Source organism: Pinus tabuliformis, chromosome 7, assembly GCF_031772625.1.
Source record: "Pinus tabuliformis cultivar Carrire ecotype Pingquan chromosome 7, CPIR1, whole genome shotgun sequence".
Lineage (NCBI taxonomy): Eukaryota > Viridiplantae > Streptophyta > Pinopsida > Pinales > Pinaceae > Pinus > Pinus tabuliformis.
The window spans coordinates 1,347,742,379-1,347,756,080 of record NC_142293.1 but is presented as its reverse complement, the minus strand read 5'-3'; the positions used below and the strand labels follow the sequence as shown (position 1 = coordinate 1,347,756,080).

Here is a 13,702-nt window from a genome sequence, read left to right as displayed (position 1 = left end):
CTCCTCTGACACCTATGTTTTCTTCACAGTTTCTTTGTTTTGCAGGTAAAGACCCCTGTTCCAGGCTTACAAAGAAAAAGCCTGCGTACAATTGGAAGACAAATATGAAGACCATATCAATTTACTTTACCTGTAACATAAAATCTAAAGTGATTTACTGTTGAAAAACACAGTAAAAACCTCAAATGCACTGTAAAGGTAAAAAGAAACAGTAAAGGTTACTCAACAGGGTTAAAGGATATTTACAGAGTTTAAAGTGTATTAGATGAAAGATTAAATGACGGAATCAACCAACATGAAGGATACAAACAATAAAGCACCTTAAAGGGCAAAATATCATACAACAAAGCCAACACAACTTGAATAAAAGGGACAACAAGAAGCAGTTCAATAGTTGCCCCTATCTTCTTGCATGAAGATCTTTTCCTTTCCTAGAATAAATCTCATTCAGTTTTAGGATATTTTTAGTTTCATTATTGTATAAATAACTCTCTTCTTGAGATGTTATGGGTTCGAAGTTCAAGATTCATTGTTCATTGCTTGTTAAGTCTTGACTGTTAATTCTACTTTGAACTTGGAAGCCACCTTTGAAGGAAGCTTTTCTAGACACTTGATGTACTCAGTCTTTCTGGAACCTTAATACAAAGCAGAAGATTCTGAATCTGGTTTTACACAGTTTGTGTTATCCTGTAAATTTTTCCAGTTATCAATCATTATGTCTTTCTTCATATGCTTATGACTTATAGAGATATCTAGGTAGGAAGAATTGTGTTTCAATTTATTCCTATAAGCTCCTGAAGTGATCATCTATTAAGAGAATGGATTAATGAACTGTCTGTTTAGTTAATCCCCTCTAATCAATAAATCATCAGCATCTTATGTAAGCTTAAGTATATTGCCTTGAACCTTTGGAACGTAGTTTAGAAGGTTTTCCTACTTATGATTATTCTATTTTACAGTCTGGAAACTGTGATAATCATATTATTTGCTGTCTTCTTCTCACCACTATTTTTGATCTATATCACTGTGTAAAGCTTTATAGCAGCCCTTTGCTGAGATATTAATATAACCCAAAGGATTAAGTATTTCAATTCTACATCTGTCTTCATTCATTGGTCTTCCAAAACTAAAACCAAAAACCCCCAAAACAATTATTTTAGATGCTCTGGCATTGGTAGCTGACCTACTTCTATCTCAGAGGTACAACAGGATCCTTGAAATTATATTTTGTAAACCCTCCTTAAGATCTCAAGCCCTCATTCTTGTCTGAGAGGGTTTCACTTGTAATATTAATAAAATATAATCTTTTTCTTGAGGGAGCTTGGGGTTTTCTTCCCTTGGTATCCCTATCTCGTCATTTGAAAGGAGGATTTCTGGGATAGTTAGTCATTAACTTGTTTCATTTGTTTTGTTAGCTTAAATCAATAGATCTAATCACTAACTTGTTCATTTTACATTGTTAGCTTAGTTCATTTCATCACTTAATTGCTAGATCTTATATCTTGTTCTCATTTGCAAGTAGTTTAATCACTCATTTGTTCAATGATTAGTCTCATTGAGCCTCTTGATCTAATTTTCATTTTCATTGAAGTAGCTTGATCTAGTCTACATTTGCTTCATTGAGTAATTCACATTTGGATCATTGGTCATAAACACAACTCTAATACATTAATTTGATCATTTAAAGTCAAATGGTATTTTTCTATTGATGTATCCAAGACATTTCACTCTTGAAGCATTTGTCAAATCTACATCTCACTGAAGCACTTGTCCTAATTTTAGATCTTATTTCTAGATTGTATTTTGATTTCTCTAAAATTTACTCCAACCATAAGCTTGGTTGATAGACATTTAGGGACAACTTCCTCAATTGTCATTCAATCTCCCTAGATTTGAGTTAGGAGCAAAGGTTAAAATGCATGACCACACAGTTCTCTTGTGGCTGAGTCCCTTGTAGGAATGAAGGCATGTGTGTTGTATTGAAGTCCTAGGTGGGTATCATTAATGAGGCCTTTGCCTCCTCACTCTAGCCTTCTTGCATCTACCTCCGTTCTTACCAAGTTGAAAGAATTGAGGGGAAGTCAAACCTTAGATTAGGCATTTAATTAAAAATTACGATGACCACTCTTTATTTCACACACTCACATATAACCTTGCTCATTTTGCACACAATTGATTATTGTACAATTTGGATTGTGAGCTTATCATTTACTTGCAAGCATTTCATATTCTTGTACTTGTTAATTTTCATGTGCTCGTTGCTGATTGTCCTTTAAATGTTATATCATAATTGAGCATCTTTCCTTTAAGTACAAGTTTTATTTTATTTGCAAGGTCTATTTACATCATGTTGCTCATATCTCAGATTGGTGTATACTCATTTGTGGTTTTAATTCACCAACACTTGTCTTGCAGCTTGTTATTCCTGTAACTTGAAAATCATATTCCATTTGCAAGATGTTGACCACTGCGTGTCAACTTCCCATAGCAGTACCCCCCCTTTTTCTTCGCAAAAGGGATAGTGCTTGATTGACGTGTCCGTGCCATTCGACAGTCATCGTCGACTTGATCATATTATGTTGTAAACCCAGTCTGCATGTGTGAATTGTAAATAATCTTAGCAGAGCTGAGTCATGTATGTAAATTGCCTAGGTGGACCTAATTTTCTAGTGATAATCTACGTTCTGAAAGGTTTTTTTTCCTTCAGCCTAACCCCAAAACCAGAATGAATTTTGTCATTAGAATCTTAGGGGAATCCTAGTGCGTTGATCTGCTAGATTATAGTTGTGTCGCAAAACTGGGTGGTCTATGAGGGTCTATGTCAAATGGGTTTTCCCCCTTGAGATGTAAAATTGTAAAATTCATGATGTAAAGTGTCTTGAGGGTTAGAAAATGTTTTAATCCCCTCATAAGTCCTAAGTCCTAGGTCCTAGGTGATTTTTCCAAAGGCTAAGTTCGAGGATCCATTTAAAAATAAAAATTAAAAATTGAAAAAATAAAAAACAATAAAAAAATAAAAGATATAAATAATTAAAAAAATTAAAAAATTAAAAGAATTAAAAATTAAAAAACTAAAAAATATAAGAAATTAGAAATAAATAAATAAATAATAAAATAATAATAGGTCAAATATTTGAGTAAATAAATGATTTTTTAATGCATTTAAAAATTCGACGGATGAGATTAAAAGATATTTTGATCCTCATCGACGGTCGAGATCATTTTGACATGGATCACTCGAACTAGCCGTTGGGAATTTTTCCTTTAAATAGGGTGCTAGGGGTCATTTGAGATCATTCGATCTGTGAGTCTTGTGCTGAAGAAAGTTCTCTTGTAAACTTTTTTCTGGTGCAAATAGAGAAAGACTTTGGGGTTGAAAAAAAATAAAAAAAAATAAAAGTAAATAAATAAATAAAAAATATAAAAATAAAAAATAAAAAAAATTAAAAAAGGAGTTTCTTTTAATTTAGTTTAGATTTTAGTATTATTTTAGATTTTAAAGTTTCATTTATTTAGTCTTTAGTTAGCTCAATTTTGTTTTATTCGAATATATAAAAAATTTTGGAAAACTTTTTGCCGAATTCAGCCTTGGCTCAAGGGGTTGTCATTTTTTGCGAGATATCTTTTTCTGCTAAAATTTTGTGGGATTAATGTTTATCATTTTCATGTGGTTAAACATGCTTGAAAGATCATTTAAAGATTAGCTATATGAATGTGATCTCTGGTTAGCATTTGAAATTACGTGGTTATTTAAAGCTTTTAATCTTTCGAAATTTTAATTGCTGAAATATTGTTAAGCCATTGAGTGTTTATCGATTATCTCACATTTGGTAAAAGTTAAACTTTGTTTGAGTTGTTTGATGGTAAACAATTGTTAATGAGTTCATATTTCTGCAGCATTCGATAAATAATCGTTTAATCATTTATTTCACAAGGCACTGGTCTATTAACTTAATAAAATCAATTAAGTGCTTGTTTCCCCTCGTGTCTCCCAACCCAACTGGTCCCCGGTTGGTCATCCATTATCCCATAGGGTTTACCCCCCTTAGCCGCAGGAGACAGGCTTAAATGGAGAGATTGGGGATCAGGGTGACAGCCCCCAGTCTGAGCGTTGTCGTGACAATCTGTGTGACAACACAAGCATTGTGATTTTGCTTTGAGCATATGTTTCTTGCAAGTTATATTTAAAGACACTGGTCTCTCACAATTTGTCTTGCAGGCTATCTTGTTAATTTAATCAAATCCATATTGTTGATGTTTATATGCTCATGAACATTTATACTTGCTAATCAATCTTTAATTTCATTTTCAAGTTGCATTGAATGGTGATAGCCTTATTAACTGTCTCCTAGAACTTGTTATCTCTAGCAAATTTGCCTTCAGATTTCTTCCTTAGGGACCACCCCCCTTAGCTTGACTAGGAGAGAGCTTAAACAGAGAGAGTTGGGAATAAGTGACAGCCCCTTCTCTGAGCGTTGCCACAAAGAAAGCACCTTGTGGGGTTGAGGATTTTTCCCACATACCTAGTTGTGCAATTTCGTGAACAACAGGACCAAGGGACAAAACTTTGAGGCAGACTGGGACATTTCTGAGGCAAAACAGTGATGTATTTCCCTGAGGCAAGTCGAGACTTACCTGGGGCAGACAGTGACAAATTGCTGAGGTAAATTGATAATCTTCTCTTGGTTGCTCAAATCCTCCTGAAGCATTTCTGTGGCAGTCACCTTCTTGAGGAAGACAGAACTCGGTGAGGCATTCTCTATGGTTTCCATTTGAACAATCTGCGGACCTGCCACAACCACAGATAACCAGGCCTACTGTAAGCAGTCCTTCAGTCAGTGGATTAAGCAGGTAGTCCAAGTTTCATATATTGTTAGTAGACTCAGTCAAGTTGGTGAATCTGACTTGTTTGCAGACAGTATTGGATTTGTATTGGTTGAGTATATTATTGGTTCATTGGACAATTAATCCTTTTCATTGTGGAGTTGAGTAATTACTATTGAATAAGTTGTTGCTACCTGTTATTGAATAATGTGTGTATTTTATGAAGAAATGGTTGCTGTTGTGTAAAAAACATAAATATCTATTAAACTTCTGTTGGAAACCCTAGATGGAATAAGAAGCCCCAGGAGAAAAAATTGCCCTAGGACAGTACATTCATTTATACTTTAATTTAATTGAAGGAATGAAAAATTATCCATTTTTTAAATGTTAGTCTTTATTTTGTAGAGTCTGCTGATTTTTCCAAAGCTTTTCATTAGTCAACAATTTGGGAACCTGACCAAGTTATTGTCGAGTCCAAGTGCTGCAACACTGATAGGTGTAACCCGTTTGGTTGAGTATGGAATTTTCTGCATGAATTGAAGAACAGTTGAATTGGCGCAATAAGTTTATAAGCAGACTTTTTGACTGAAATTATTTCTATCCTAATGACCTTTTTGATATGTGCAATTTGATTGGGCATTTGTTACCAAGCTATTATTAAATTTATAGGATTGCCATTGAAAAGGTTTGAAAAGGGACTCTTTATGTTAAAAGAAGGTATATGTTTAGTAATACTATTATTTATTTTTCAGGTGTCTTCTTAATTTCTATTGTGGCCTCACATGAATACTCTATGCCTTTGTTTGCTGATAAATGACACCTTAAATTATTGGTGCGTTATGTCCTTCCATATGGACTTCATTAATAAGTTCATGGTGATGTATTGATTTTCAATTAGGTTATCTTAACTTGGAATGGATTTCTTTGTTCATACCCATTTTAACTTTAATCGTTTTATTTTTAGGAATGCATCACATATTACTTGATGGAACAAAGAGTTACGTCAAGGAATAATCTAACAACAGGATTGCAAGGAAATTTCTAAATAAGCCAGATACATTGGAACGTAGTTGTTTTTCATTATTGTCTTCAAGATTTTTGTATGATCTCTTGGCATGGTTTTTATTATTGTCCGTTATTAATAGGAGTTCTTCTTCCCCATTACTTGAATTCATAATCTTTCTTTCATATTTATGCTTTTATTCATTAAGTATTATCTGATTTTTATTGGTATTATCTTCATAGTTGTTTGCAAGTTTCTTTTTAATTTCATGAAAACTGTGGTCAATCAACATTGAGAACAAAAAAAAAATTGTTGTGAATGTTGTGCTAGGCAGAACTTACATGTAAAATTGTGTACACTCCTATAAAGAGCTACCTGTATAATTCCTACACATAATCCTCATAGCAATATATATTTTCTCTTTAGAAATGTTTTTTTTGTCTAATTAATGTATTTTCTTCCTGTTAGCTTGCCAACTTCAATTTTTTAGGCATCTGTTTAGGTCATTATCCTAGATCCTTCCCAGGGATTTGTTTGGTTGGGCCTTTGCAGGAATATTAGGAAGCTGATTTATCACTCACAGGCCTTCTGCCAGCCCCTAAGATTTAGGTCTTCTTGTCAACCATTATTGGAATCTGCTACCCCATTGAGCCACCACCCATTCCTGAATTTGGTATAAGAGAGTACAATGGAGTCGATAGATCATCATGTACAACTGTAGTTGCAACACAATTCGATAGACTTTGGCATTATGGGATCCATAAGTCAACCAAATGAACTGAATCACTTGTCATTGGAATTGATGAAACACCTAATCTAGAATGATGCATGCTTAAATATGTGGAGAATTGGAAATGCGTGCATTTTATTCTGTGGCTACAAACAATTGCGATTGTATTCTTGGATCCATGTAATGCTAGGAACATGGATATATGGCATGTGAGCAACAAAGGAAGTTGCTATTTGTTGGAGAGTTTTTGAGTTGTCTATAATAAGTTTTGGAGGTTAGAGTTTTTGATGGAATGTTTCTTAAAACAATTTATTAATAAGATATTTGGGATGTTCCTCCATTTTCCATTCTGTTTTTCTTCTTTTTCTTGTATCTCCAAGCACATATGTTACTTATAGATGGTTTTGTTTCTTTTCAACATTCTTCATATTTCTATTGTGCAGAAATTGATTACTAGTTTTAGATATACATATAACTTTCATTTTTTATTGTGCAGGAGAATCGATATGCAATTGTGGATCCAAGCTTCTCTCAAACTGTATAAACAATTTCTATACATGATTAAAATCTGTACTTAAATGATGTCTTAAAAGTTTTAAATTAGGTGATTTGACATCCACTTTGGCATGCATGGTCAAGTATAAAATATTTCCATTCATAATCCTGATTGATGACTGTCAATTTGTCATGTAACCAAACTAACTAAATCCATTTTTTGAACGTCAGCCTGTTGGTTTCATTCGTGAGCAAAGCAATATATTTATACGGCAGGTAAGATTGGAAACATATTAAAATTTTGTACTTTAGTAGTGGTAGAGGCATAAAATACATTTTCTGTATGGAAGCAAAAGGGTTATAGCTCAACTGCAAAAGTTGCTCCTTTAAAATAGTAAATTACATTTGAACTCCAGTCACAACTTTTTTCTAATGAAGACATGCTTGAGAATGTACCTTCATAATGTTATCATTTATGCAAATCAAATATTAACAGATGCATGTTGCCAAGGATGAATTTTTGAATTAGATAGTTGACACTGTTTGGAAAATTGTTGATATATAAACTGTTGTGGATATTCCACTTGAATAATTCATTATAGTAGGTCCTATGTGTTTTTGCAAAATATCTCTATTATATAGTGTTTACTTAATATTTTCTTTTCCTTGGAAACTCCTGAGAACTTCCCCTCATTCCAAGGTTGCTAACTGGTGTAAAATGAGTGGTGCTTGAGTTTGAAGCACCTTGCTTCGAGGGGATCAAGCAAGTCAAACTTGTGACCTCCCTTACATCAGAAGAAATCTCACGTTTAGCTAATGACCACTTGAGCTAACCCTCAAGGCTTATACTATAACTTAATATTAAAGTATAACACTCAAACTACTAAAATAAATTGAGAATAAAATAAAAGGAGCTACTATAATAAACAACTCAATCCAAACATTAAACACAAGATATACCCTAGGAAATCTTGCAAGAAGGTGAGCACTATGCATTGCTCTTTTCTTCTTACATATGAAATGCAAATACAAAGTGTTACCCCCCCATCTTGTATAAGTGTTAAGCTTGTGATTTTCATGGCATAATAGGTTTTTTAGTAAGACATATATGTATTATGGAGCATTGGATGGAATTCGAGTACACATCTTCATAGAGTTTCTTCCATTCATGTTAGTTTTTACTTATACCCATATGCTTGGAGATGCTACTTGAATTTGATTGGGTTGGTGTTTTGGTGGACACTCACTTTTCTTCTTGTTGGATTGTCATGGTCATGGCTCATCTATTAGTTTTCTCTATGTTGCATTTTTCACCCTCTTCATATATGTAACGAACAAAGTTCGTACCTTGCAATAATCTTCAAAACACTTGGTACGTGGAGGCATCCATTGAGGATAAAAATATATATTGAATGTTATATAAAAGAATTGATATGAGATGTTGATTGATTAAAATGAGGGCTTGCTTATATACCTAGGCAGGTGCCTCTTCATGAACGACCATGTCCTTAGAGACATGCCTCGTAGTCGTCATAACTAATTACTAGTTAATTAAATATTATCGTAGTTATCATTATTATATATATTTATATTATTTTTATATATATTTTATTCATAACATTGCCTTCCCCTTTTTGAAAAGCTTTGTCCTCAAAGCTTACTGATGAGAAAGCGTGTCATTAGTGTATTTGTCTTGTAATTTGTTTGCATCCTTCCGAATTCTTGGAGTTGTTATCTTTGCTGATACAAGATGAAAGTATCCTCAGAGTAATAAATAAAATTGTCGAACTGAGAAATGATTTAACCATCCTAAATTAATCTTACGTGGAATCTTGCGATTACTAGACACTTTGTGTGAATTTTTATCACAAGACTAAATTGCACTGACATTAGTATTCTTCGGAGGATAAGTTCGTTGTTTCTGATTTGAGTGATACAAATATGCAGACTAATTGAGTTGTCTTCTCTTGTGATTTAGATGTCGATATGGAGTTCTTGGTGTTTGATTTTCCCTTATCATACGCCTGACAACTTCCTGATTTACTTTAGGTACTGTTGTTGTTGGGTTCATTGTTGCATGAAGCAGGGACGAAGCGGGGATGCAGAAACATCATTTCCCAAAAATCTAGGAAGCAAAGTGTCTACTATATATATATTTTATATTTTTTGCATTTATATTAAAAAAATCCAAAATACCAAATTAGTTGTAGAAGACATGAAGACATGAAAACATGCATATTTTTACATAAATCAAGATATTGATAGATATGACATCCATGGTTCCATTGTACATCAATGATTAATTATTCGAGCATCAACCATCTAGATTCTAGCAATTACAAACATACATCAAATTTATAAGCATATCATAAAACATACAACATTTAGAAGGTAAACTCATTGAACATTCAAGTAACTTATCTAGCAAGTGAGCATTCGTTAACATGAGTCTTGTCCAAATTTCAAATAATAATGTTTACAAAATAGGCCACTTGACTACCACCAAGACTCTAGTACACAACGAACTAGGAAGAGTAAGATAGGAAAGTTCAAATTTACAACAAGACTACAAGTCTAATCTATGACAAAAGTAGTAAACTATGAATATATCTACTAATCTCTTCTCCTTCCACCACAAACAGTATGTGAGCCTCCACGTGGTGGCAATGAAGAAGATGGTGAAGATGACGTCTCTGGAAGTTGTGGCAGTGGAATTGATGAAGATGAAGCCCCTGCTGTTGGTGTTGAAGCACGAAACTTGGGAACCAAGGGACCGAATGGGGGTGGCATCTCAACTCGATCATCATCATCCTGGATAAGAGCATCCTCCAGTTGCTCTAATCGCAAGACTCCATCCTCCAAATGGGCTCCTCTAGACTTTTGTCCCAAACCTTAAGGTCTTTATTAGTCTTTGCATCATCACAGTAATGGGACAACAATCGCAAGTTGTAGCGAACATAAACCAAGCTCTCTGCCCGGTCTATATTTAACCTGTTCCTTTTAACACCGTGGATGAAAGAGTAAGAACTCCAACACCTCTCTGTAGAAGAAGTGTTTACCACCTGTGATAGTACCCACAATGCCAAAGTTTGTAGAAGTGTAGTAGCACCTCCATGCATGTTCCACCACTCGAGAAGATAAATTCTGTGGATTTTTAATTGCATGCATGCTCCCAAATGGACTAGTGCTAAGCGTATAGTTGCTCAAATGTTTTTGTAGCATGGCAGACTCCTCATCAGGGACTACTTTATCCATTGCTTTCATATAACCAGATAGAACCTCTAGATCTAGTTGTCGTTTTCCCCTGCTGCCCCCCAGGTGCTGGTGTTGAAAGCCATGATGGATGATAATATTTAGGTGTTAGATCTTATGCTAAGGCATGCAGTAGAATGTTTAGCATCTCCCATCGTTTTTCCACCTCTGCACGAATATAATTGTACAAGATGATGTCTCTAGGCTCAACAATGTCTTTAATCTACCCCAACATGCTATCCATATGCTCATACACCTCCCCAATTATTGGCTGATCTAAATCTGCAAACTTGATCATGTAATAAATTGGTTTGGTGAATTGCAAAACATATTTAATCTATGACCAAAATTAACTGCCAAGAATAGTGTCCTTGGCTACATTAGCACCATCTCTATCAGTGTTAATGTCATCCCATGATTTAGAGGTCACCATATTAGTTAAAGGTTGTCTCACCTTCACTAGCCGCCTAAAGGTGAGGTAATAACTTGCAAATTTTGTTTTTGCAAGTTTAAGCAACTGCAACTTGGAGTAAGTGCCATAAAAGTACTTTACCCTTGTATGCCTTGTGATAAATTTAATGAGTTTCTTACCTCTCTTGTAAAGCTCATTAATCCATCCACATTCTTCATGCTTCACAATATCATGCATCAAAATGCTCAATGTGTGCACCAAGCACTCAGACCAAAAGGTGTGTGTATGAGTATGTTTAATAATTTTTCCTGCTGCCTTACAATTTGTTGCATTATCAGTGATCACTTGAACCACATTATTAGGACCAACATCTTTGATTGATTGCAATAGGAGATCTGCAATGTTTTGGGAAGTTGCACTGATGGAGGAGGAGTCATGACATGCAATAAACACTACACCACTAGCAGAAACACCAAGAACATTTATCAAATGTTGGTTTCTAACATTTGTCCACCCATTTGATACAATGGATACCCCACAATCCACCCACTCATTTGTAAAACGTGTCAAAGCTCTTTGAACCTTTGCTTTTTCTCTTTCTAATAACACTGTTCTAGCTTTCTCATAGTTGGGGCTCTTGTATCCTTTTGGGGCTTCATTGATGCCCTTAACCATATCATGCCAATAGGGAGAGCGAAGCACATTGAATGGTACACCGCAAGTAGAAAGAAACCGAACTATCTTTCCACCCACATCATCCCTCCAAACAACATTCAGGAAATACCCTATTGTTATTATACTTCTAGAGGTTGCAGAAGTACCATGAGACGAGCTACCAAATCTAGAGGTTGCACTTGATTCAGAATGGGTTTTCTGTTTCTTGTTTTTTTTGTTGTGCAACCTCCTCTATTTGGATGTATTTTCTTCTTTGTGTAGTTGAAACCTTAGGGCAAATTGCTATCCCCACGACACCCTTTTTGTCATCACTTTCCAACACCCCATAATGATGCCTTCGCACACGAGTATATGAACCACTATACGATTTCCCTCCATGACAACAATGACGACACAAAAACTTGTAGCTTCCACCATCTTTTTGCCCTTCATGTTTGGTCCCATAGTTCCACATGTTTAGAAATCTAGGGCAACTAGATTAGGGTGATTTCTCTTTCTTTGATAACTGCTTGTGATGTATTTTTAGTTAACTTCATTAGTTTTGGAATTTCTAAGTCTAACTGTTAGAAATCCTTCCTGTACTTTTTGATTTATTTCTTCCTGAATCCCACTTGTTCTGTTAATTAACAAGTTATTTACCATGTAAATACTAAAAATAATACAAGTACGGTCTCAACACATATAGATCATCAACTGAAGGAAAAACACGCAGACAAGTGACACCATTATTTTTGGACTAATGTCCCCGGATAAACCCAATGCGGGAAAACCAGTGCAGCTATTTGAGGGTTTTATTATTAAGCAGGTTCAGAATACAATCTGGGTGCCAGAAATGGCTCACTCAACAGAGAATGCCCTCGACAGTAGTACCTCTCAGTCGGAGATAGATATCAGCCCCAATCTGCCCCACGAAATCTCCCAGCATCAGCCTCTAGGGTTTGCGTCAGCCTCTCTGGCCCAACGTCAACCCAACTAGCCCAGCATCAACCTCTGGAGGCTCTGCGTCAGCCTCTGGAGCCTCTGCGTCTCCCATGCTGGCTCTTTCTGGCACTGCGCAGCTCCTGGCTGCCTCTGCGTGGTCTCTAGCTGGCTCTGCATCAACCCTCTCCCGACTTCTGCGCTGATGCTCTCGGTACCCTCTCCGCCTCTCTGCTTCTGTATTCACTACCCCTTAGCTGCAACTTAGATCACTCCTTCAATTTCCTCAGTAAGCCCTGCCCCAAAAAATTGAATTCTTGATCAACTCAGTGTGTTCTCCAAGTGACCCTCAAGCCTCCTCTTATACTTTTCTCGTTGACAATTCAACGATCGAGATTAAGTCCCTAATCAACAACTAAGATTAGATCTGGCTTGATCCATGACTTTTGGACCATTCTAACTCAGTTTTATATTAATTCACATTAATATTTTATTTTCCCTAAGTTTAGACTTAGGGACTTCATTAAAAATATTAATTATTTTAATATCTCCCAAACTGGTTAGATTTTGCCCAAACCATTTCTGGGTATTGGAGATCTCATGTGCTTTAGCCTCTCCACCAATTTTCGTGGCTAGAGCACATCTGATGCTACCCCAAATCAACACTCCCTCTTAGCGAGGACTGTGTTCTAGTAATACTCCTCACTGAGCATCACCCTGATCATCTGGCATCGGTCCCTGTGCTAATGCTAGGCCTGCTGCCCAATATCCTCTGCGTTGCTGCATCATGTATTGCTACCCATGGCCTTGCCACTACCATTGTTGCATCTGTACGACAACTCCCTCTGCATCCGTGCTGCTGCCCATGGCCCTGCCACTGCCACTGCTGCATCTGCACTGTAACCCCTCTCATCATGCTGCATCGTGCTGCCCATAGCACTGCCACTGCTAACTGCTGCAGTGCAACTCAGTTACTAAGAAGTAAGTAACTGATCTCCCAACTCTGACATCCCCGTCAGGCTAGAAACGTTCCTGATGTTGAAGCTCCCTTTGTCATTGACAAGTGCTCCGTCTCTGACCTTTCCGCTGCTGCAACAACTCTGTGCATCTTGCACTGCTGCCTCACGCTGTCCTAGGACTAGTGCACTGTAGCTCCCGCTGTCGCTCCATCCACATTCGTCTCTACCGACATTCGCCAGTCCTTCTACTCCTCTTCGGTGCTCTCGTAGCAAGGGATAATCCAAGAGTTTGGGTACCTCGAGGATCCTGCCCCTCATCGCCTGTAGTCTGTCTGACTACAGCTCGATGTCTTCCCACTTCCTCTCAAGTGGCGTATGAGCACTCATGGCATAGTCATCATCTGTCTCCACTTCTTTCTCCGCCCTTGCTGGCG

General features: G+C 36.3%; 1 protein-coding gene across 1 annotated transcript in view; it reads left to right on the top strand.

The window, feature by feature from the left end:
* LOC149252550 (uncharacterized) overlaps nucleotides 1-13,702 on the top strand; it is a 152,484-nt gene that overhangs the window by 87,480 nt on the left and 51,302 nt on the right. Inside the window, exons 4-5 of the mRNA XM_089454182.1 lie at nucleotides 7,054-7,095; nucleotides 7,284-7,328. Of these exons, the coding sequence (XP_089310308.1) occupies nucleotides 7,054-7,095; nucleotides 7,284-7,328 (87 nt within the window). The remainder of the gene's footprint in view (nucleotides 1-7,053; nucleotides 7,096-7,283; nucleotides 7,329-13,702) is intronic.